Source organism: Pseudochaenichthys georgianus, chromosome 22, assembly GCF_902827115.2.
Source record: "Pseudochaenichthys georgianus chromosome 22, fPseGeo1.2, whole genome shotgun sequence".
NCBI lineage: Eukaryota > Metazoa > Chordata > Actinopteri > Perciformes > Channichthyidae > Pseudochaenichthys > Pseudochaenichthys georgianus.
In genome coordinates, this window is record NC_047524.1 from 10,274,365 (window position 1) to 10,299,592 (window position 25,228).

Here is a 25,228-nt window from a genome sequence, read left to right on the forward strand (position 1 = left end):
TATTATCTGGGGGAGTTTGTTCTAAAACCTTGGGGCCACCACCTCAAAGGCACGGTCCCCCTTAGTCTTTAGCCTGGTTCCGGGCACCCTTAGGAGGCCTTGCTCAGAGGACCTCAGGGCCCGGTTTGTGATGTGAATCAGGTCATCGATGTAGGCTTGGCCATGGACAGCTCTATATGTGAAGACCAATACTTTGAATTGGGTTCTGAGATGGACAGGGAGCCAGTGCAGAAAGAATCAGAGTGATGTGGCATGTTTCTTTGGACCGAGTGAGTAATCTGGCTGCAGCATTTTGGACCTGTTGTAACCGGTTTATTGATGTTTTGTTGAGGCAGGAGAACAGAGCATTACAATAATCAAGCCGGGATGAAATAAAGGCATGGATAGCCATCTCCATTTCTGCGTTGGATAGAACCCCCTTGAGCTTGGCAATATACACACAGAACTCAGGGGTTTGCTGACGGTTGAGAAAGCCTATCGCAGAGACATGTTTTGTCTTTGTTCTCGAGAACGATTTTCCGATTTGTGTGGGACTGTTTCTTCATCATTTTGGTCCAGCAGAGTTATGGCACATCAACCTGTGGTCTGCCTGGCTGGCCCCGAGTGAGCTGGCCCCTGTTGTCATAACACATGAGGAGTCTCTGCCTCAGCGCCAACCCTTCAATTGAAGCACAACTTTTACCTTTTTGACTATCTACTTTTTTGAAGGCAACAAATCAAACTCATCTCTCAAATAAAATGTCATAAAGCGCAAAATATCCACACCATGTACTCCACTTGATGAAACACAGATATAACTGTTTTTAAATGTTTGTTTTACTTTTATGTATGCACCACAACATCAAGTCAGATTCCTCGTACCTGGTAATGAACCTGTTATTATTATTATTTGTTTCCCATCAGACTGAGAGTGAGTTACCGCTTGTTTTAATTAGTCCGAACAAGCACTTGATTTATTGCTCTTGACTATTGATCCGTCTGCCTCACTAGGGCTATTCATCACATTTAAGAAAAATGCAGCGGGACACTGAAGGTGAAATCCTTCATCTTTCATTTGTTTTGTCCATGTAGGGTCTCAAAGTGTTTGTACGGTGAACTTTAGCGCTGTAAAATTAGACTGTGACGGTGTTTGTGATTCTTCTGCGGCTGGCCTTACTCACTGCAGTGAATCATGTGTTCCAAGGAGTGGATCTGGAGCCCAGCTGGCTCCCAGTCAACACCTCTCCTCTGGCTCCGCTCCTGGATCCTGCCACATGTCTGCAGGATGGAGGATTGGGGTCTTTTTGTCTAAGGTGTCATTTATAATGAAAATAAACCAGGATTGTGTAAGCACTCCATCCATCACTCACCCTTCCTCCTCCCCCTCCCCCCTGACACCGGCCACAAGTATGTGGTGAGTGGAGGAGCAGTCCCTCCCACCAGATCATGATTCTCAAATGATCACCATAAACATCCACTTCAACACTCAATTCAAGCATGTTAGTATAAATTGACTTTAACACTTTTCCATCTGAAAAATACTGGTGGAGCATTTTTTTTTGTATTTCCCCTTAGCCTGATTTCTTCACACTTATCTCAATATGTTTGCTGGTATTCATACTTTAGCAGACATGGAATCTCTATCATATTGACTACACCTCTACTCCCTTCATAGGAATGATACAAAACACATATCAGTCAACTCATTAAAGCCACCAGCCCTTTTCCCACGCCTCTGCTTTCCAGGCAATTCAGTAGAGGAAAAAATGCTACCTTTTTAACGAGAAAAATTCCCTCTAATGTATCAGAACGTAGCTTTTTACCTTATTGAATTGTGGTGTCATGGAGATTTTGTGACAAACCATTGTCTTTTGCGCCAAAAGGGTTTTATACATTATTCGTAGATATTGAAGCAGAAAAGTGCCTTTTGTAGTTAAGCGCCACATGCCTCTACAATACTTCACCCAAAGGCACAGTGTGACAGTTTGATACTCACTCTCTGTGTGTATTGGCCTCCTCTCGCAGCTCAGTGGGGTTAACGCTCGGCAGCACGCCTGCTACTCACATGGCTGTATAAGGGCACAGGGATTGCGCCTCACCGCTGCAGCAGAGCGAGAACGAAGTAAAACGGAGGCAGGCAGAGGGAGAGTGAAGGAGAGAGGGTGAGCTCCCATCTGGTAGTTCTTAAAACTCCTGGAATGCTTTTGCTTTAGTTACACAAACCAAACAAGCTTTCTCACCAAGCGAGTACGTTCTCCCCCCCCCCCCCGAGAGTGCTTGTGCTCCCCTCAACACCATCAGCTACCTCTTCAATCAGTCTGCAACACCTTTCATATCCTTCATCTTTAAAATGATTTAATGCAGGGGATATGAATAAATGAAAAAAGTAATGTCAGCAGATGTGCTCGAAACAAAGTGAGATTAATATATAAAAAAAAAGGCCTTCAAATATAATTTAGCTTAATTGATTTATGTAGAATCTGCATAGCTGGATTGAAAACCGTATCCAGCTGAGGATCCAGATGTGCTTCCAGACCGATCCCATCCATTGTGCTCCCGTCCGACACATCCTGGCCGTCTCACCGCTACGTCAGAACCATCCCAAGCCCATCTTAAAACATCAGTGCTGCCGAGTGATGGTTCCCTGGCCTCCGAGCCCCAGGGATGGAGGGGAGAGAGCCGCTCTGCTTTACTCATTATATCCACTGTACTGTATCTTACTGTCTGATTGGGACCTTGCTCACGGCACACACAATGTTAGGGAGTGGTTCTTTATTTCATTTACAGTAGCATTATCTTCACTTTTGGTGTTTTTGTGAGAGCTGTGCAATCCTAATGCGCGCCAGAAGCAGCTGAAAAGTGTTTTTATGTGGGAGAGGAATGGTAGGAGGGAGGCGGGTGAGATGGAGATAGAGGTAATGTCTGCCCTGTCTCGGTTTGGGATTACAGTTAAAGCAAGATTTGTTGGGGCCCTGAGAAAAGGGATCTGCAATGTTCCACCACTCGTGTGCACAGCTGTCTACAATTCATTTCTGACACATCTCCTCAGTCCATTTGCTTTTCCTCCCCCTTTTCCATGAAGTCACTTTATCGGCTTATATTCTACGCATCATCTGTGAGGTTTTATTGGAATTCTATAGTTGAAACGACACAAATTACTGTATGTTTTCGGTGTGTTAGTGTTGTCCTTAGCGGCTTGGCTTTGTTGTGAGGCAAGCTTATGTTTATCTGACATCAAACAAACCTTCTTGCTCTCCTTCCCTCCAGATATCCGCCACCCAGAGGAGCTATCTCTACTGCGTAAGCCCCGTGATCCCAAGAAGAAGAAGAAAAAGTTGGAGGAGGCAGAGGAGGACGATCTGGAGCTGGAGGGTCCGCTGTTAACCCCTGGATCAGGTGAGCAGTGACTCTTACATGGTCTCATAATCTTTGTTGAAATATAAAAGATTTAACCAAGGAGTTGAAATTCTGCAAACTAAAGTCAGTTCCTTTTAGGTTAAAGGTGAACTTTGGAGTAGCTATGGAGCACTGGGTTTTATTTGTATACATTGTCAAAAGCAATAATTTAGTTTCCCTCAAGCAGCAGGTTGACAACAGGTTCTTCTGGCTGCTATGGAGCGTCCTCCAGTCTTTTTTCTTCATGTCTAATTGCGCCGGTGGTTTAGAAAAACCCACTAGGATAACTCCAGTTTGCTGCACCCTGCCTGAAGTGACCAAATATGAATGTGTGAGTTTACACGCCTGCTTGGGATCCACAGCCCTGGCTTCCAATTCCTTGGCAGGGAGGACGAAGAATGGTTGAGATTCCACACATAGTTGGTCACGCTGCCATTTCAAACCCAAACCAGGCAACACGACTACAGTTAGAGCAGCCCTCCTCCCTCCTCTCTCCCCCACAGATGGGAGAGCCATGTGAGCAGGGAGGAACAGAACAGGCTGTGCTCCTGTCACACAGTTAGCATTACCCAAAAACTGCTAACGCGAAGAGACGGGGTGAATGGGACCCATTGTGTGGATCGAGTCTCTTCTGCCCCGGCCTCTGTCTGTCCGTCCACTGGCTCCTTAGACTCCGGTCAACATGCGTATACACACTGATGTGAGTGGAAAGAAAGCAGAACATCGTTGTGAAGCGTTCTCACAACAAAGAAAGTGTAAATCTGCTCATTTGCTTCACTGTGTATCTAACATCAGATGATGTATTCGCCGTATTTGTCGTGACAAACACACCCAAAGTTGCATCATCACATTTCAAGGGCGTGCCACATTACCGCCTCCCGTACAGATGTGTTTTGTATTCAGCGGGTCACACTGTTGTGCAGAGAAACGGTTTCAACAGGAATGTGCAGAATCTGTTGACTGTCACCAGTCTCTCGTGTGTCTCCCTTGTGAGTAAGTGCACGCACACACACTTACTTCCTGTATCCTCCCTATCGGATCAGATCACATGCTACAGTCAGAGAGGATACTTCATGGCCAAGCTGTAAGACGTTATTCCGTCCCATGTGGGGAAGGGCTGCTGGGTCATCTCTCCTGATAGGAATCACAAGGTTTTCAGAGAGGAAGCGATGCAATCAGAATCAAAGCGTTCTCATGTGCAGCTAACTGAGAGGGGAGGAGTCACTACATCTCACCATGGTCTAATGAGTTATTTTGATAATTGTTGAGGTTACTTTTATAAGCACATATTGGCCAAACTTTTCCCGAATCGAGATTTTCAAATGAGAATAAGATTCAACACCTTTAGTGTGATAGTAAACTCAATCTCAGTTGTTGGTGAGATTAGTGATTTGAAAACATCCGCTTAGATATTACAATCCGCTAATATTGTATTGAGTATATAGTTAGTAGATTATTCCATCAGGAAAAGAATAGTCAGCGGTTTACCTCAGCTTTTAAGGGGCCTTTTGCATTTGCGACACCATCTTTGGAATAACTTTTGTAATTGATAATACTTTTAAAATACATTTAAAACGTATTCCTTGTATAGTAGCTTAGACACACGCAGTATGTATTCTCTACTGTCAGGTCCACACTGACCTCAGAAGCAAATAACATGGCGAACACCAAGGTTATACGAGTACATGACGACCAATTATTTTTATTTAAAGGCTGACAATCTTTTTCCAAAACCTCAACCTCTATCTTTAAATATATCATTTAGGAAACTCCACGTCCCCTGTCTGTCGGGACATATATGAAAAGTGCCTCACAAAGTTGCTCATTTAATCCTTTACTGCTGTCATGACAAGCCATGGTGATGCCAGTCCACGAGTCCCCTCGGGGCCCGCCACAAGTTGAAGTGCATGCTGTATCTAATTATGCGTCCTGTCCACGTGGAGAACATACCTCAGAGAGCCAGTACTTTAAGATATGTGCTGCAGACTATACATGCATGGCTGGGTCACGTTGACCCGCGCCTTGCCTGGGTTTTCAATCAGTCATGCTGTGTCAGAAGGCTATGAATAGGATGGAAACGACTGAACCTCGCTAGTCATTTCAGGGTGATCCACTCTGCAAAGAGGGTAAACTGAGTCATCCGCTCTGTGGCTAACAGCTGGCAGTAACCATGGAAATGCCCCGGATCTCCCCAGTTTTGAATATCTTTACTTTTGTCTTTTCTTTTCTGTTTCCTCCTGTCCTTGTTTGGTTTTAACTATCTTAAATCTGTCCACTTTATGTTGTTTGTTCCCATTCCACTTCTTCCCTCTACCTCTTTCCTGTCTTTCTTCCTCTTACTATTTTTCTTTTCATCCTAGCCTCTGAGGTAATATACATCGGACCTGTCAAAGGTAAGCTTTCCTCTTCCTCTGTCCTTTACTCTTCAGCACCGCTCAAACTCACCCTCGCCTTCCACTTCCTCTTTACCCCCCACGGCTGGAGTGTTGAGGCCACATGAGATCTGTAACCTTTTGAACCAGCAACCAAGTCACCTGACTGCTCTTCCAGAGGGAGTCAGCTGATTTGTGCAGTCACATGATCAAGGCTTTGCCTCATTAGAAATTAGCTCAAAGCTCACTTTTTATTTCAGCTTCCCCAGGCCTGCTCACACTGTGTCTGCCGACTGTTTTTAATAGCAGTATTGCTGATCACTTTTAGCTCTTTAATGAGATAGTCATGAGTTATATAATATGATATTATTTGTAGTGTTTTTTTGTTCTTTTTCAAAATCAGAACAGTGATGATTATTGGTCAATGATAAAACATACATGCCACAACCTACAGCCCACACAGAAACTTTGTGTAAGTATCAAATCCACAAGAGACATTTTTATTTATTGACAAACCTCTTTTGGTCTACTTCAAGTCTTAACAGCCCATGGTGGTCCAGCTCCATCTATATAAGCCCTATGAATCCCTGGTGTGGGAGCATTAGGGAGTACAGCCATGTTAACATTCGTCGTGCCTTTCCGCCTGCGTTGGAGAGTCCGTAAACAGGATGGAGGAGACCTAGCTGTATTTTTAATGGGATGCCAGCTTTCACCTTATACATGGTCTCTCTGGATATTTGGGATTCCTCTGGAGACCCCTTGGGAGACGGAAGTACTCTCTCTGACCTGATGCACTCTGCATTATGGAAAAACCTTGAAAGAAGCCCTGAATAACCCCCTCCCCCACAAGGGATGCATGGCCATAGCCTGCACTCTGTTCTCATGACCTCAGCTCGCAAACACAAACATTCACGCGCACACTCACACACTTCCTGATTTCAGACGGGATTTAGTGGTTTAGCCAGTGTTGCTTCTTGACCTAGGCCCCACAGAAGGAGAGAGGGAATGCGAGGGTAAGGGGCCAAACATACTCCCACAAGGCCAGCTAACAGGAAATGCAAACAGCTTCACTCTGGAGCCAAAACTCAGACTAATTAAAGACTAATAGGAAAAATCCAAAATATACAAATATATTAACATTTCAATAATTGAGAGTGGAAAAGAAACAATGATGTGGCTCATTATTTTACAATCTTACATGTTTTTGTTATTATCCATGTATCCTCCCATATCTTAGCTTCCCCCTCTCCTCTCTGTGGTCAGTTGTGTAGTAGTTTGCTGTGTGCAGTGCATTCCTGCAAGTTTTTAAACTGTGAGTAAGTGGGTGACCCTGAACAAGTTCTGCGTCATCTGCATGCTGGTCCACATCAACCATCAATCAGCAGGAGAACATGGTTGAAGCCACTCATCTGCAGAGTGTGGGCTGGTAGTCACATGGTGTGTTGACCGCTAGCTGGCCTCGTTAGGCTGCAAGTGTGTGTGCTTTTTGAAAAGTGTTCACTCCTTTTCCATCTGATGCTTTTGTTGTTGATGTACAGTATTTGTGAATGTGCAATTTGTGCTTTGACATGGGAGTGTTCATTAGTGTCGGTGTGAGACAACAGTTTTATTAGATATATTTGACTGAAAATGTGCTATAAGGGACTAACTGATGACTGTGTTTTCAGGGAGCATCTACTCCAGCCCAGGCCTGTACAGTAAGACGATGACCCCCACCTATGACTCCAGAGACGGCAGCCCGCTGTCGCCCACCACCGCCTGGTTTGGGGACAGCCCCCTCTCTGAGGGAAACCCCAGCATCCTCGCTGTGAGCCAGCCCATCTCCTCACCAGACATCCTGGCCAAACTCTACAAGCACCAGTCTCTGCTGGACAAAGCCAAAATCAACCAGGGGTGAGAGGACTGTCTGTAGTGGTTGGGGGGCTTGGTTACATTTAATATAGTCAGAACTGCTATGTCGGCTCATGCAAATAGTCCAAAGCTGCTGCAGAGAGGGTTTTTGTCTAAAACAACATGTTTCACTCTGTATAGGTGGTTGGACTCATCCAGGTCTCTGATGGAGCAGGATGTAAAGGAGAATGAGGTGCTGCTGCTGAGGTTTAAATACCACAGTTTCTTTGACCTCAACCCTAAGGTACGTCCCAAAGACAATGAAGTACAATTTTACCTTATTGACAGAATCCCTGAGGACATTTAAAAAGGGCATGGTGTGCCAGAAAGATGATATCTTGTCTTGAGTGGAAAGCAGACATGTTCCCATTTACCACATACATTTTCTCTTTGGTTGGTTCACAAAAGTCCTGTTGTGTCCTGTGTGTATCAGAGAGTGAAAGAGCTTGCGAGTGTGTTTCCCTACTCTTAGTTTATATGCATGTTAACCTCTGTGACAAACCTCTCCACAGTATGATGCCATCCGAGTGAACCAGCTCTATGAACAGTCTAAGTGGGCCATCCTGCTGGAGGAAATTGAGTGCACAGAGGAGGAAATGATGATGTTTGCTGCCCTGCAGGTAAATAGGCTGTTTGTTTACATGTGTGTGTTTCTGTGTGTGTGCCTCATTTACATTTTCCCCGTTTCAGCATTTGTTGGAAAGGGTCTGAAATCTGAAGACCTGCAGTCCTCTTTTCATTGGGCAATGGGCACATTGCCTACTCAACCGCACGCTAATGAATTGCATGGGCTTCCACCCAAAGCTGAGACATATGGCTACCAGTTCTGCTGCACGCACACAAACACAGAATGAGTTCATGGGGGCCGTATCTTCACACATATTCCCACTGCGCTTCTCTGTATGCCTCAACAATACTAATTAATTCCCTTTATCAATGACTCATAGTTCATAAAGAACATTTAATTATTAGGCTTTGAACCCTCCTGTTGACCGGGAACACCAAAGTAAGGGGGGCAAAACAAACGCAACAGGAGGGTTGAACTAAAAAAATCTCTCGTGATAGGAAACTATAATTAACTTGAAAGACCTTAATGCATAACCCTTGCTTGACTTAACAGAATGAAATGGCACCTAGAAACAAGGTCAGGTGAGGAATGAAACAAAATGTGATTTTTAAATATCATATTTCTTTTTTTTTCAATGTTCATAAATGTTCTTGTCAATAAACAATCACCTAATGAAGCCCCACAAATATATTCTTCCAACACTGAATCTTCTCTCTCATACTAAGGGATTTCAAGCGTGTTTGTATTCTGGGCCAGCTTTATGTGACTGAGTAACTTCTGCAGACCTTGAGGCCACTTGCTGCAGCCTCTCACACAGAGCTATCGTGGCCTGGACTTTGGAGCCTCTGAAAGCCTCAGACTCACACTTATCACTCTTTTAAACGTGGATCAAGAGGAGGATAAATGTGGATCAGTGGGAGTGATATACAGATGTGAGCGTCCGGTATCCCCTGTAGTCTGGGGGTGGTGGCCCTGCTATTTCTGACCCTCATAAACTGTGTGTGCCGAGACCTGAGGACGCCACCCTGTCCTCACCCCCAGGGTAATTATAGAGCATCTTGGGCCACAGGACCCAGGCCCAGACCACCCACCCCCAGCAAGACACCACCTCATAGACCTGCTCACATTCCTCTAAACTCCGTGTTACACTGTGAGGTGTTAGGTGTGTCATCAGAACGGATATAATTACACTTAACTGGTTTCTTGTTACTCTTCCCGACAGAGATGCTAATCCGAGTTGGGTGTTTAGACTGGAAGCTCCTCTGTCGCTACCTGTCTGTTAGCACTACTATGTTTAAGCTGGGCAGCATGAGCTCAGGGCTTTTGGCTATGGTTTCACCGGGGAGAGTGGATAGACAGGGTCTAAAAAAGAGCAATGATTGTCCACATCCAGTATGTGACTGGCTTGTGTTAGCATGCCATCACCTGGACGTTTTGCTTTGGCCGTACTTAGAAATGACATCATCAGGAGTCAAGAACGGTAACAAACTTCAGAGTCACCAAATTTGGGCACAGGTTGTATTTTTTCCCTCAGCAGATAAACACGTACACTCGTCACACAAACCCGAAACAAGCTCCAAAGCGAAGCAGATTTTTAAAAAGGATGTCGGTGCGAAAGAGGAGAAGAAACAGAGTGTCATGGTGAGCACATTCTGTAACCTTAGCTCAGCTAAAGCCTCACATATCTCTCCCAAACTCTGCCTCTGTATCACCCACTCTCTCTGCAGCTGTTCATTCATATATTGGTGGGGGGTTGGTGATGGGTTGACATTATAAATACCATTTGTCAACAAGTTGTATTTAGTGTCTCTGACTCACACTGAGAGGTAAACATAGTCTGGTTTTCAGTAATGGCCCCATCCTGAAGAATTGGTGTTCCCAATGTTCTTTTGTCTTTATCGTCTCACATATGTTTCCTGTAAAACATTTGATTTGGCCAGTTTGCAGTTCAAAGACAGACTCAGAAACTATTGTACCAGCACAATAACCATTGTTTCTCTCAGTGACAAATCATCACGAACCACTTCATCTGTTTCTCATCCTGAAACTAGTCCCTTCATTTTCAACATGTTCAAAGAGAAAAGTCATTGTTTCATCCCCGGTGAACTCAATGGTGCATGCTGGCAGCACTTGCTAACATAAATGCCCGAGACTTCTTATAAAGAATGTATGTGGCTATTATCACAGTCCAATTCAATTTTATTAGACACAGTTGGAGGGTTTGTACACCAGTAGCACAACTGACGACGAAGTTGTTGGAGATAAACTTTGTAGGTGTTTGTTAATTCTTTATTTGACTTTATCTCTGTACTAGCTTTTGTTGACCGAAACTGCTGGGAAAGTCCATATCGTAAATGTGGGCCTAAAAGGAGGATGTCAATAAAAACATTTCTGCGCGAGGAAATCTAGGACAGTATTTGCTTATTTATAGACCCTGAAAGGTCTGAAGTTGAAGTTGGATATTAAAGGTCTGGATATATCATGTAAACTCCAATTATAAAATGCTTAGAAACCTTGGTTAACCCAGAAAATGAAGTGCTCCAAATGATTTTAAAAATGGTTCTACTTTCCCTGTCTTTTCCTCAGTACCACATCAACAAGCTGTCAATCCTGTCTTCAGACAACCACATGAATAACAGTGAGAAGGAGGTGGACGAGGTGGACGCAGCCCTGTCAGACCTGGAAATCACCTTGGAAGGAGGGAAGACGTCCAACATACTGGTATGACGACACTCTCACATCTTCACATTCGTTACAGGAAATGGCTTTTGTTTGTGGATTCCGTGTACTGGGCTTCAAACTCATTATGTGGATTTATTTTTCCAATTACAGAAGCTTGGCTCTGTGTTTGGTTTTGTCCTTTGTTTCTCTACTGTATTCTGAAAAAAGTGTCAGCCCTGTTAAACCGGAGCGGAACCCTACATCCAGTAGACTCTGCACACTGGCTGGGGGACGGGAAATGACAATTAATTTGACTGGAAGGGCTACATTTGGCAGTTTTTTTTATGAGCTCTGCTACTGAAAGATTTTACACTTGAACAAACCCAACAAAGGGTGTGTGTTAAATGGATATGAAACAAATATGTGTCTATTATTACAGCAGCCCTGCCTCAAGAATGTGTTACGTTTTTACAGCTTATCAGAGGAAACTGAACTTTGAGATGTTACATAAGAATCTACAGCATACTGTACCGAGCAATGACATTGGAACTGTACAAAGTTGAGCTTGAGGTCATTCTTTTGTTTACACATAATATTAAAATCTTCCAAGTTTATACTAACAATGTTTTTTCTTTTTTTACTTCTTCCTAGGGTGACATCACATCTATTCCTGAGCTAGCAGACTATGTCAAAGTCTTCAAGTAAGTACATATACAGAGCTGCCTGATCCCATAAGAACTCCTGCACTGTCACAAAATAAAATGGTGTATGAGTGGGTGCAGTGTCTCAGAGTGCCAGGAAATAACATTTTCTGGATAAATGAGAAAGCTGTTGTCTGTTTCCAATCAGCGTAATTGGTTGCATTGTTTGCCAAAGGACATTTACAAGCTGAGCTTTCAGTTTAGCTTTTCAAAGTGACTGCAGTTTGACCAAGCATACTTTTGAACCATATTCTCTTTTGGTTTTGAGCCTTTGCTGACAAGCAGGTGGCCCCTGGGATGCTTGTCTCATAAAATGTATAAACTATAAAGGGTGGGGTTTGGGGGAAGGGTGGGGATATCAAGAGGCATTTCTTCTTCTAATGGTTTTCCATTAATGCTCATGTCCAATGCTGGCTGTTTCCTATTCTTCCTGCTGACTTTGCCTTTTTTCCTCCTCTCTTTTTTGTACTCATTGTGTCCTCTCCTCCCCCACCCTGTTTCTTGAATAATAATAATAATAATAATAATAATAATAATAAATAAAATGGGTGTTTTTTATTTTCCAGGCCCAAGAAACTGACACTGAAGGGCTATAAGCAGTACTGGTGCACATTCAAGGATATCACCATTTCCTGTTACAAGAGTAAAGAGGAGTCACATGGGACACCTGCTCACCAAATGAATCTCCGAGGTAGACACACGAAAGATGTCATGCCTATGCAAGAATGCAATGCTTTATTTTTCTGTCTAATGAATGGGTGTGACCTTTGAACTCTTCTTCCGCTCCATGCTTAGGTTGTGAGGTAACTCCAGATGTTAACATCTCGAGTCAGAAATTCAACATCAAGCTGCTCATCCCTGTGGCGGATGGCATGAATGAGATCTGGCTTCGGTGCGACATGGTAAGACTAACTTGAACTCGCAATATCTGATCATTTCCTGTCTTCTTCAACACCGTTTTTAATCACCAGCTTGTGACTCTCTTCTCCAGGAGAAACAGTACGCCCACTGGATGGCTGCTTGTCGCTTGGCCTCCAAAGGAAAGACCATGGCCGACAGCTCTTACAACCTGGAGGTCCAGAACATTCTGTCCTTCCTCAAGATGCAACACATGAACCCTGACCCTCAGTTAATCGAGCCAATCACCACAGATATCAACCCAGAATGCCTGGTGTCCCCGCGCTATCTCAAGAAGTACAAGAACAAGCAGGTAAGCCAAGCAGTCTGTGGAGCTTAAACTCACAACCTCTGAAGTGATGAAGGTAGTTACAAAGAGACAGACATACAGAAGTCTACTATCTGCTCTAATGTGTGTTATTCGCGAGGTTGTTTACTTGTTTGGATGCTTCCCAGATGGGCGCCTCCTGGCATCAGGCTCGTCTCGCACTGGAATGTATCCTCCCTTTACTCCCCCTCCTAAACTCTCCTCCTCTTCCCTCCGCTCCGTCTCCCCCCCTCCCCCTTCTGTCCGAGGGGAAACCAGGATAGCAGACGTCCAAGCCACTCGACGTGTGTTACAGTAAAGATGCTCATGTCCGACTGTAATGGAGAATTTCTCTGCTCTTGTGGACAAAAGTCTCGAGATCTCAGCAGCTGGAGTGCTTAATTAATCGGGCTATAAAACACGGTCGCTTCTAAACGTTATTATCGGCAAACATCTTATAACCAGGTGGGGAATGTACACACTAATAAGGATTGGACTATCTTCTAAGCGTTAGGGAAATGTTACAATGTGCCCAGCAGATTTGCATGTAAGCAACAGGCTGGTGTGTGTACATGGGACCAGCTGGGTACACGGCTGCCATGGCTGTGTTAATGGGGATTGGTGAGGAGGGTGAGGGGTTGGAGATGCTTCCTATTGCTTACTCACTCAGTCTGGATTTGTTTAAGTTGTAGCAGAAAAGTGGGGCGTTGATACGGTAAGTGATGACTCAGAAATGGTCTGGAATAACCTGGGTGTCTAAGGAGAGAGGTAGAGGGACAGATGCACACTTGTGCTTCATTTATTGTATACTTCTGTTATCCAGGAAACATGAGTATGACACCATTCTACTGAGCTCATGTTTAAACCATTCCCATGGGAGTGCTGTTTCAGGTTAATCTGAAGTCCACTTCCTAGAACATAACTGCAAAAAATAAAGATGAACCCAAAGTTACACAAGTATCAAATAAAGTTTCACTTCTCTTTCTCATATTTCAAATGTTCTCTCTTTTATAGTAGTCAGGAAATCCCTTGTATAGTTTGGTCAATAACATCAAATGAATTCAACATCCGTTACAAATGAGTGACCAATCCACGTTCAAGTGGCCATGAAACCAGGTCATGATGATGCACATCGAATCATTCAGACCAGCCAAGCCGTAGATTATTTTGGTGTGTTTTGGTCCTTGTTAACTTCTTACTGAGCTTCTGTTGCATTAGTCTTTGGGTTTTTAATAAACCTCACTTTGAGATATAAGTTGTATTTTATCTGGACAACTCATAATACTAATGTTTCCTTACCGTATTCTACTCTAAAAGACAGTGATCCTATAGCAGCTCATTAATGAAATCAAGATGAAAGAATAGGTATTTGCATGTAAGAACTGCTGCTGCCATGAACCACAGGCTTGCTATGAAAACCTCATGGGAGGTGTAGTTCACATAATAACTGTTGTTTTATCTTTTCTAAATCATGAGCTTTTAGAATTTCACTGACCCATTTTCTTTAAATGTGGCCGGACAGACATTTTTTAGAACATAGGCAGATCATGTTTGTTTTTTGTTTCAAAATATCTCCATGGCTGGATTTGAGGCTCGCTCAGACAGAGAGCAGCAGGGTGTGTGTCCATCGGGGGGCCGGGGGTCTTTCTGCTCCGGCTCCAGTCTCACCCTTAATCCCAGTCCGATATGGGGTATCCCCAGGCACACAACATGAAAGAGCAGTGTTACATTTACAGTGTGTGTATGTACACACACACACACACACACACACACACACACACACACACACACACACACACACACACACACACACACACACACACACACACACACACACACACACACGGGTACTACTGTAGTGGGCGTGGGGCATCAGGAAATGAGCCGTGCCTGGGAATGCTGCGCGGGAAAACTGTCTGGGAAAAGCCCAGTTTGCTCTCAGTCAGCTGCTATAAACTTGACTTCCTGTTGCGAGACTGAACCCCGGAGACTTCCGTGCTGAAGCTCCCAGCGGATACACTTAGGAATCTTTAGAGTACATATCTATACAGTTACACAAATAAACAGAGGATTAAAGACACAATTATAAACTCCTGGAATATGGAGATGTGGTAGTTTTACATTTTGGTGATTCTATTGTTCCTGCTTGGTGCATATCGCCATCCTGTGGATTAAAGGGGAGTTACAGAGAAGATGTGGTATTGTTTTATTAAACTATTCTGAAAATATGTTCCTAAAAAAAAAAACAGCCATTCTGAAATGTACTGTTTCAACGGCTACTTCCCTGATGTCGAAACACACATGTTGTGTTCTCTCCTTTTTTCTCCTTTAAAATAAAAAAATCAACTGCTGCTGTTCTCTCTCCATCTTGTGGCTGAATTCTGCATGACCTCCACAGCCCACCTCTTTACTTTATTGCTTTTATTACAATTACAGCCTCAGACTTTATTGTTTTTGGATCTTTCCTCCCTGACATTGATCTTACTTGCTTGTTCTCTTTGTCTTATTTTTTTCTTTCTTTTCTCTCTCCTTGTATGCTTCTCCTTCGTTCCTCTTTGCCTTCTCCCACCCCCTCCTGCCATCTCCAGCCAGGCTCTATCAGGGACTTGGTAAGTTGAGCTGTGTGTCCACTGGGTGCCTTTGAGCTGTAGATACCTGTATGTGCATGTTTTGTAGAAGCTGAACACTTTTGTGTCCGGGTTTCCTCACCTAACCAAAACTAGTGCTGCTGTCCAACATGTCTTAGTGGCTGGTACTTACAGTAGAATAGTTATAACCCATAAAACAAGGAAATAAATAACAAATTGATATAATATATTTTGTATCAATCTGCATCCATGCATCTGAATTGTTTCCATCTTTCTCTAAATTACCAGTGAGTGATGTTAAAAAAAACATGAGATTCAGTCAAATAAATGGCTTTTGCATGTTTTAGCCCATTTAACACCAGTGTTGTATAGCTAATATCCACCATTTATCAAAACAGGTCATTTCTATATTAAGGGAAGCTTTACAGTTTTGTGGGTAATGCGTTTCGCTCCATCTGTAAAATGTGGATACCAGAAACTTGCTAAGTTCATTTATTTAGCATTTAATGCAGTTGAAGTGGGACTGCTAAATGAAAGTTGCTTCTGAACACAAACAAAAAGATTCACCTCATCAATAATTCCTGTCATTCAGGAAATCTATAGTTTGTTCTTCCAACTTTACATTTGTCTAATGAAGCTCAACAGCATCATGGTAATCAGCAGATGACTGTAACAGGAGGGCGGTTCACTTTGATTGATTTAGGGCTGCACCAATTACTGCACTAATAGATTAGCTGAATGAAAATGCTGTACTTTTCATAAGATGTCTTTCTTTTCTCCTTTTTATTTCATATGAAATAAATACCTTCGGGTTTGGACTGACAAAACAAGACATCAACACATCGCCTTGGGCTTTGCAAAATCAAGATGGACATTTAGCTTCTTTCTTACATTTAATTTTAAATGTATAGACCAAACAATTAATAGATTAATCTAGATAACGATCGATAGGTGCAGCCCTAGCTTGATGAACTATTACTTGCTCTTGATTCACTGTTACACTTCTGTTCCAGTTGAATTTGTTGATCAAAGGCTGCAGCCCTGACACTGATGTAGGGACAGTAGGGGAATACACACATGCATGCACACACACACACACACACACACACACACACACACACACACACACACATTAACCTCAGCCTGGCTCCTCAGGGGGCTTGTTTTGTTTGTCTGTCATCTTGTAGCTGTGTGAAGTTCATTTTACTGTGACAGACCTCTTCTGATTGGCTGACACTGTGTGTGCTGCTGGCTTCATGGAATGAGCCACAGCTTGTTTACGCACTGGGTGTTAGAGGATGTGGTTTAAGTGCAGTGATGGGATGCATTTGGCTGCTAAAATGGTGAGCTAGCTGAACTGTCTTGTGTGTGACGTGTGTGTGTGATTGTCTATTTTTCAGATTTCCACCCGGATCCTTGAAGCCCACCAGAACGTAGCCCAGATGAGTCTCATCGAGGCCAAGATGCGCTTCATCCAGGCGTGGCAGTCCCTTCCTGAGTTTGGAATGACTCATTTCCTTGCCAAGTAAGCTGACACCTAAATCTCCGTCCCCCCCTCTCTGTTTTATTAGCTGACAGTGACTCGTATTGTCATTTGATCTACACACTTTGATTTCACCGTGTTATCTCTCCTTCTTCTCTGCAGGTTCCAGGGGGGGAAGCGGGAGGAGCTGATCGGCATCACTTATAACCGTCTGATCCGCATGGATGCTAGCACCGGAGATGCTATTAAGACCTGGCGCTTCAGTAACATGAAGCAGTGGAACGTCAACTGGGAGATCAAGATGGTAGGAAACACATTGAATATGACCGGTTTATTGTAATGGGTTATTTTCACTGTTATTTGCAGCCGGTTCTCACTCAGTGTTGGCAGTAAATGTTTTCTCTAACGGGAAAAAGACAATATGTTCATTCATTTACTGTACATCATATTCACGCCAACCTAGGTCTATTATGTTTCAGCTCTGTCAGTCTGTACCATTAGCATCAAGGTCAACTCTCAGGAAGCTCTGGAGGAAATACAAAAAACAAACAATGGGACTTGGACCCAAGGGTGAACGACGTCTTAAAGTATTTCTGATTCTATTTTCGTGGCCAAAGTCACCGTGAGCCTCAACTCAAGAATTCAAATGTCAATTAGGACAATTTTAGACTAATGTTTAATAGGATCTTGAGTGGTTCCTGGTGACATTATTTTATGTTGTAGTCTAGAATCTTAACATTTTGGACTGTTGGTGAAGCAAATAAGATATTTTAATTAAACCTAAAAGTGGCCAAAGTCACTGTAACCTCACAAAACGCTACATTAGCCACAACTCAATAATTCAAATGTCAATTATGACAACTTTTGAGAAATGTTTAATTCGATAAAATGAGAAAATCATAACATTTGGAGATAAATACATGTAAACTACAACTTGAGTGGTTGCTGGAGGGACTACTTTTTAAGGTTTTGGACTGTTGCTGAAGTAGTTTTGCATGTTTTCATTGTAGCCTGACTGATGTGTTTGCTCTGTGCTCAGGTGACGGTGGAGTTTGCAGACGAGCCCAGTCTGTCCTTCATCTGCGCCGAGGTGGACTGCAAGGTGGTGCACGAGTTCATCGGGGGCTACATCTTCCTGTCCACACGCGCCAAGGACCAGAACGAGTCTCTAGACGAGGAGATGTTCTATAAGCTGACCAGCGGCTGGGTCTGAGCGGCCCCCAACCACCAGGCCAGGGGCCAACCATTGTAGGTCAGAGGCCAGGAGGGGAGTGGCTGGGGGGGAACCACAGTGTATGGGGTTTATTTTAATTCTAACTATTTCTCAGTCTGTTTGAATGTTTGGAGCTGTGCTGGAGAGTCCAGAACAGCGCCAACATTGCCACGGCTGATTTTATTGTTATAGTGTTTCTTTGCATAAACGCTGACCAGGGCTTTGTTACAACACTAACTCTCTGGTGAACGCAGGCCAGATTATAAACGTTTGAAGGTAACCTCCAGTGGTTGAGCGGCAGCCTTACACACACCTGAAGCAGGAAGTGTTCTCCTCTCCTCCTGGACTGACGGCCATCAACATTACGTCCATGACAACCCTTTAAAGCCAATCAAACGCCACATTGAATCCCAAAGATGTTTTTTTCTCTTCACTTTTTCTCTCCCTGCCTTTTCTCCTAATAACTGAGCTAAAGAAGCTGACATCAGACTGTCATTAAAACATTTGTAATCCTAGTGCCACAGATAGCTACAGTTATATCGAATTATTTATCCTAAAAGACGGACTTCTTCTAAGTCCGAACAAAAGGCACTACATGTCCATCCTATCACTCTACGAAGGGTTAATCTCTTTAAGTCACATTTAAGCACTTCTACAGTATACAGTCCTGTTCATGAATAAGCTGTTGTTGAATTTCTTTTTGCTTTTGATGTCCTTGTGTTTGTTTTTGAACTCGCCCAGAGGGTCGAGTCTCTGTAATGAATTCTTGTTGTATTAGCTGACAGGTGTGACATTGAGAGGTTTGTTTTGTATTTAATAAACTGCTAATAGTGAGCATGTCTGGAGACACACTACAGTACAGCGCACTGGGATGAGGGTCCTGTGGGTTTAGAAATCTTTAAAGAGATGTAAATGTCCTAAAATTCATTCACTTTAGTGTTCAGTAAATCTAAAAGTTTTCTGAAAACAAGCTTTTAAAAAAATGTGTTAGTCGGTATGTTGAGCTAAGGTAGATTACTAAATGTTGTGTATTTCAAATGTGTCTCTTCCTCATATTTTAAAAAATATTGGAAGGCTCAACATGAAGCTACATGACCTGAAGATATTAATGATCATTTAAGGCAGACCCCTTTTTTTAAATTAAGAAGTTTTCTTATGACCTGGCATGAAAAAAACCAATATGGCGTCTACATTTTGCCATATCTCAACATCCTGTTTTGAATTGCATCCAGATTTCTAAACCCCTGGCATCTCATCACGTGCACTACACAACAGGAGGAATCATAACTCCCTTTACCACCTTTTACCGTATTGCCATTTTGTCTCTCACACCATATAGTATTATTATCATTTGTCATTACACACCAGCAACAGGTCACAGAGTTTGAAGAGTGAATATGCAACGCTTTCTTTTCTTCTGTCCTCAGTATGAAGGATCAGTAAATGAAGTATTATTTTTTTGTAACTAATGTAAAAACACAAACATTTTATAGAATTGTACAGTTTGTTTCTGCTGTGGGGGGTTTGGAAGTCTTTCCTTTCAGAGATGAGGGGGAAAGCCGCCCGTCAACATGTGTAGTATTCAGAATTGTGCCTACTTACGTTGTGTCCTTACGGAGTATCCAGATGAAGATAAATATGAATATATATGAAGATAACACTAGTCTCAAACTCCAGGTTTGATTAAGATATTTGTCAAGTACATATTATAATTTTTTTTTAAACAAATATGTATGCCTTTTCAATGTGCTCTTCATTGCTTGCATTTCTGCTTCATTTGTATTGATTTTCTGCTTTTCGTTTCTGTCCATTTGCAGCCCTGGGTTGTGTTTTTAGCTCATTCTTTAGACTAACCGTTATATCGTGCAAATTAAGTTTTCTCAGCGCCTTTTTAAAACACTTCACTTATTCGTCTGTTTTCGTCACAACTGAAGTGTGCCATTTAATAATGTCCATATGAAGGAGACCCTGGAGTTTGAGACAAATCAGCATAAGTGAACAGAGGTAAGAGAAAAGCAAGCCGAGTCTGTTTTTATTTTCTCTGATGTTGTTTTAGTTTGCCTCCAGTGTCGGGAGCAGCGGTGCATGTCCTGCTGCTCTGTTTTCTGACTGTAAAAAATGCATTTATTTTAAAAAATAAAGTAATTTTTATTTAATTAGTGTTTCTACTTTTCATTTACCCTTACAAATTTCATTTCATTTCAAACCTATATTTATACAGATAAAATCCCATTGAGATCATTGATCTCTTTTCCAAGGGAGACCTGTTCAAGTAGTTCCACATGAAACATAAAAGCATAAACAGAACAACAAAAGGACATCATCCAGCATCATTTACATAATTATCCACATAAACAGGTACCAATAGCTTCTGATTGACTAGCATCCAACCGAGCTTTAAAAACATTTAGTGGCACCAGATTGTTCAGTTTCCATTTAATTTGCAGACTATTCCAAGACAGAGGAGCTGCGCATCTAAAAGCTGTCTTCCCTAAGACAGTCCTAGCAGTTGGCACATTTAATAAAACCACAGCATTCGATCTCAGGCAGTAGCCACTTACAATTTTCCGTGAGATCAGGGAGCAGATATAAGATGGAAGTTTCCCTAGCATGGCTTTGTATATAAAAATGTACCAGTGACTGAGCCTCCGTGCAGTTAGTGAAAGCAAACCAGCCCTTGCATACAGAGTACAGTGATGGGTTAATGCTTTACAGTTTGTCACAAATCTCAGTGCGCTGTGATACGCAGCATCTAACTTGACCAGGCAATTGGCAGGTGCATTCATATAGACCAGATCCCCATAGTCCAGCACAGGTAAAAAGGTCACAGTGACTAGCCTTTTCCTGGCCTCAAGCGAGAAACAGGACTTGTTTCTGAAAAAGAACCCGAGCCTAACCCTCAGTTTTTTTTTAGCAGGTTATTGACATGAAGTTTAAAAGAGAGACAATCATCAAGCCAGATACCAAGGTATTTGTAACAGGCAACAACTTCAAGTTTTGTTCCTTGCGTAGTTACAATATCTAAAACAGGCTCCGGTGTCTTTTTTGCTTTTGAAAAGAGCATTACCTTGGTTTTATCCACATTTAAAAGAAGCTTTAATTCAGAGAATTGAGTCTGAATAGTGTTAAAAACAGCCTGTAATTTAACAACAGCCTCCTTAATGGTGGGACCTGCACAATACATCACAGTATCATCCGCATAAAAATGTAAAGTAGCTTCATCCACATTATCACCTACGCTGTTAATATATATGGAGAATAAAAGTGGTCCTAAAACAGAACCTTGTGGTACACCATTAGAAATGTTTAACCACTCAGAAGACAGTCCATCAAAATGAACACATTGGGACCTTTCAGAGAGGTAGTTCACAAACCACCCCACTGCAAGGCTGGATAGGCCAATACTGAGTAGCCTCTGCTTTAAGATGAGATGATCAACGGTGTCAAACGCTTTGGAAAGGTCAATAAACAGAGCTGCACAACTCTGCTTATTATCTAAAATACTCGCCACATCATTCACCACTTTCATCGTGGCAGTGATAGTGCTGTGTTTCTTTCTGAAGCCTGACTGATGTTTAGACAGGATGTCATTTGTACATAAAAACTCCTTTACCTGTTCACTCACTAGGCGTTCAAGAACCTTAGCCAGAACTGACAATTTAGAGATTGGCCTATAGTTATTTAAAATAGTTGCCTCCCCTCCTTTCAGTAAAGGCAAGACATAAGCAGACTTCCATACTTTTGGAATTGTATTTGTGCTGAGGGAGAGGTTAAAAAGAGAAGTAAGAGGTGGAGCAATAAAGTCTGCAGATATCTTTAAAAAGAAAGGTTCTAAGTTGTCCGGGCCAGCCGGTTTCCTAGGATCTAACTTAGATAAGGCTTCATGAACAACATCAACAGTAAAAGGGGTAAAACTGAAAGGGTTTTCCAGACCACGTTGTTCAGAGTCACAGACTGTGGTGTTTACAGAAGCAGAGTTATTGACAGAATCAAATAGAGAACCACAGGACACAAAATATTCATTAAAGCAATTTAGCATAGTAGCCCTGTCCGATATAGTGCCAGATGCTGTGGTAAGGCACGGAGGTAGCTCATTACGGATCTCACCGGTTGATATCGATTTTATTGCTTTCCAAAATTGCCTAGGATTATTTAGGTTTTCTATGGTAACTGACAAATAGTACTTCGACTTTGCACTTTTGACATTTGAAGTGAAGCTATTCCTTAGCTGCCTAAAACGCAGCCATTCTATCTCTGAGCCTGATTTCCTAGCCTTTGCCCAGGCCTTGTTTCTCTCATGAAGGAGACTAGACAGCTCAGCAGAAAACCAAGGATTGTCTCCTCCCTTTACTCTAAATTTACGCAGGGGTGCATGTCTATCAATGATCTCCATAAAACCAAGATAAAAATAAGACCATGCGGTTTCCACATCAGCACACAGATCAATTTTACCCCAATCAAAATCAAACAGATCATGCACAAAACCCTGCTCCACAAAATGTTTTATGTCTCTCTTAATGATAATGCGAGGTTTAACCTTTTGGACCTTAGTGTCCCTAATTGTGGCTACAACACAGTGATCGCTCAGATCATTTGCAAATACTCCCACAGAAGAATATTTATGGGGAACATTAGTTAAAATGAGATCAATTAGGGTGGATTTATTAGGGGACTTAATATGTGGGCGAGTAGGACTGTCCACAATCTGAGTAACATTTAATGAGATACAAAGGTTTTTAAAATCCTCTGACACTGCAGTTCACCAGTCCCAGTTAAAATCTCCAAGTAGCACTATTTCCTTGTAGTCTAGTTGTGATAAAAGATTTGCTAGTGAAGACAAGGAGTCTTTGACAGCTGAGGGGGGTCTGTAGCAGCCCACCACCATGACCTGTTGACCCTTTGCCACTTCTATATTTAAGGCTAAAAATTCAAATTGCTTACTGATCGATTTGGAAATTAATGTGGTTACACTGAACTTATTCTTAACATAAATTGCAACGCCACCATCTTTATTAGGCCGGTCGGTACGATACACATTAAAACCATTTAAGGCAATGTCAGAGGCCAAAATAGATTTATTTAGCCATGTTTCAGATAAGACAATGACGTCAGCGTCAGTCGATTTTGCCCAGATACGGACAAAATCTAGTTTACCTAACAGACTGCGCACATTCAAGTGGATGAAACCCAACCCAGACCTAGCTTTAAAATCAGCAGGAGTAGCGATCTGACTACTACTGGGCGGACCAGGGTTAGGTTGTACATTTCCTGACAGTAATAACAACAACAAAACCAGGCATCTTTTCCTCTTAAATGACACACATACATTGTCATCTAATTTAGAAACACCGGAAAATTCTGCGAGAGTGTGATTAGAGCTTAAGAAGCAGTCCTGAAGAACCATCATCGCAGGAAAATAAAAAAGACAAACATATTTTGTCGAGCAGATTGTCTGTGACAAGGCAACCGGTAATTGTTTGTGTAACACATCCGAACCTTTGCAGGGGATGCCCACTGCAGGTGGCAGAACAGACCTGAATCCAGTAGTCTTCAAAGAACAACGTGTCAGTGTTGTGACACCCAAACGCATTCCCAGTAAATCCTGAAAAAGGCGGGTCTTTATATATACAGTCTATGGTCAAACCTCTTTGTTTTTAAGGCTTGGTCATTTCTTTAAAGGAATAGGCAAATGTTACTGTTACATTTGTTGTGGTGTATTTTTGCCTCGATACATATTTGGTGTGCTAGTGAGTTATGGCAGTAGGGTGAGTGTGGGTGTCCATAAAGGGACAACCAGAGCAACGCAGGGTTTTTTTTGGGACACAGTTTAAAGTAATTTGTGGGATCACTTTATTGTTGGATTTGGTATTTTCATGGGTTTTGTTAGCCTCTTCTTCAAGCTCATGGTTTATTAGGAGGAAGTGTAATGTGACTCAACACCTTGGTCTCGAAGGCCTCTTCAGTGTGGAGGAAATGAGAAGCCTGTGGAAAAAGTGCTCATATCTCCTAAGGGTCCTTAGTGCTCTTTTGAGATTTTGAAATGCGTCATCAGATCTACCACAGTAAAACTCTCAGAAGTGTAGTAACTGCACTGAATCTGATACTAAACAAGAAGCTAACACATTTACAAACAAATGAACACTTATGCTACAGATTTACCTTGTATGATTATTCAGCCTTACATTAAGTCTGCATATGGTAGCAATGTAGGCTAAAATCAAGAATGGTTAGAGATTCATAACATACAGTAATGACAAACAACTATTAACCAGCAGGCTGATAGGTTTGTAATGTTTACACAAATTAAAAGACCTTACCAAAGGAAAATAAATGAAGTGTTTGAATGTGCACTGGTTCTGCTTCCCCACTAGAGGGCAGTGCCCAACCACCTGTCCTCGCTAACTCTCCACCACAGTCGCCTGCTCAGTGCATCACAAACTTTTCAAAGATGTTTCCATTCCCAAATATGACAAGTTTACCCAGCATCCCAGCAGAAAACCGAGTGGCAGACTGATGAGGAGATTAGATGAGAGAACGCCTGCAGAAAGTCTGTTGTTTTCTTCTGGAGACACGTCCATCTGTCACCTGCCGAGCAGCTGGGGGACGGAGGTGTTGGTGGCCATGATGACAGCTTTGGAGCTGCTCACACCACCTGATGTCCACAGTATTCACCAGGAGGGAGGCAATGAGAAGATGATGATAGTGAGCACAGACCATAAGGTGACAGTTTAAAGGTCCCCTATTATAATGTTTTTTATCAATATATTATAGGTCTCAGAAAAAAACATGTCTGTGAAGTCTTTGGCTCGAAATACCAAACAGATCATGCATTGCAGCATCCCATAAACCCCTCTGTTTCAGCCCTGTTTCAAAAGTGCTGATTCTCTGTCTGTAGCTTTAGATGAAAATAAGGAGCCCCTCCCCACGCCCCTCTGAGAGCTATTTGGTTAAAAATAACACAATGGTGCTCTCGAGGAGATTCAGGTGATAAGGTGGTGGGGTGGGGGGCACCTTGGTTGGTGATTGGCTAATGGTTACACAAGCCAAAAAATCGTGATGACATCATAAAGTGGCCAAAATCTGATCATCTTATTTTCAGACAGGTTTTTAGATAAATGGATCAGGAAAAACAATGAGCGAATCTTTTATTCCTGAAACGTTCCAAATCTCTTT

The 25,228-nt window shown here is 42.4% G+C and overlaps 1 protein-coding gene across 4 annotated transcripts in view; it reads left to right on the plus strand.

Annotated features, from left to right (window-relative positions):
* The window catches only part of fermt2 (FERM domain containing kindlin 2), a 42,627-nt gene extending 22,416 nt beyond the window's left edge, over window positions 1-20,211 (plus strand). The window contains exons 4-17 of one of the 4 annotated variants that reach the window (XM_034110882.2): window positions 3,247-3,375; window positions 5,736-5,768; window positions 7,415-7,640; window positions 7,779-7,881; window positions 8,150-8,257; window positions 10,792-10,926; window positions 11,518-11,567; window positions 12,134-12,258; window positions 12,363-12,469; window positions 12,559-12,777; window positions 15,360-15,380; window positions 16,760-16,884; window positions 17,005-17,146; window positions 17,882-20,211. In XM_034110882.2, the coding sequence (XP_033966773.1) occupies window positions 3,247-3,375; window positions 5,736-5,768; window positions 7,415-7,640; window positions 7,779-7,881; window positions 8,150-8,257; window positions 10,792-10,926; window positions 11,518-11,567; window positions 12,134-12,258; window positions 12,363-12,469; window positions 12,559-12,777; window positions 15,360-15,380; window positions 16,760-16,884; window positions 17,005-17,146; window positions 17,882-18,055 (1,697 nt within the window). In that variant the 3' untranslated portion in view covers window positions 18,056-20,211. The remainder of the gene's footprint in view (window positions 1-3,246; window positions 3,376-5,735; window positions 5,769-7,414; window positions 7,641-7,778; window positions 7,882-8,149; window positions 8,258-10,791; window positions 10,927-11,517; window positions 11,568-12,133; window positions 12,259-12,362; window positions 12,470-12,558; window positions 12,778-15,359; window positions 15,381-16,759; window positions 16,885-17,004; window positions 17,147-17,881) is intronic. The other 3 variants (XM_034110883.2, XM_034110884.2, XM_034110885.2) reach the window with 3 other exon arrangements.
* Window positions 20,212-25,228: the final 5,017 nt, after the last annotated feature.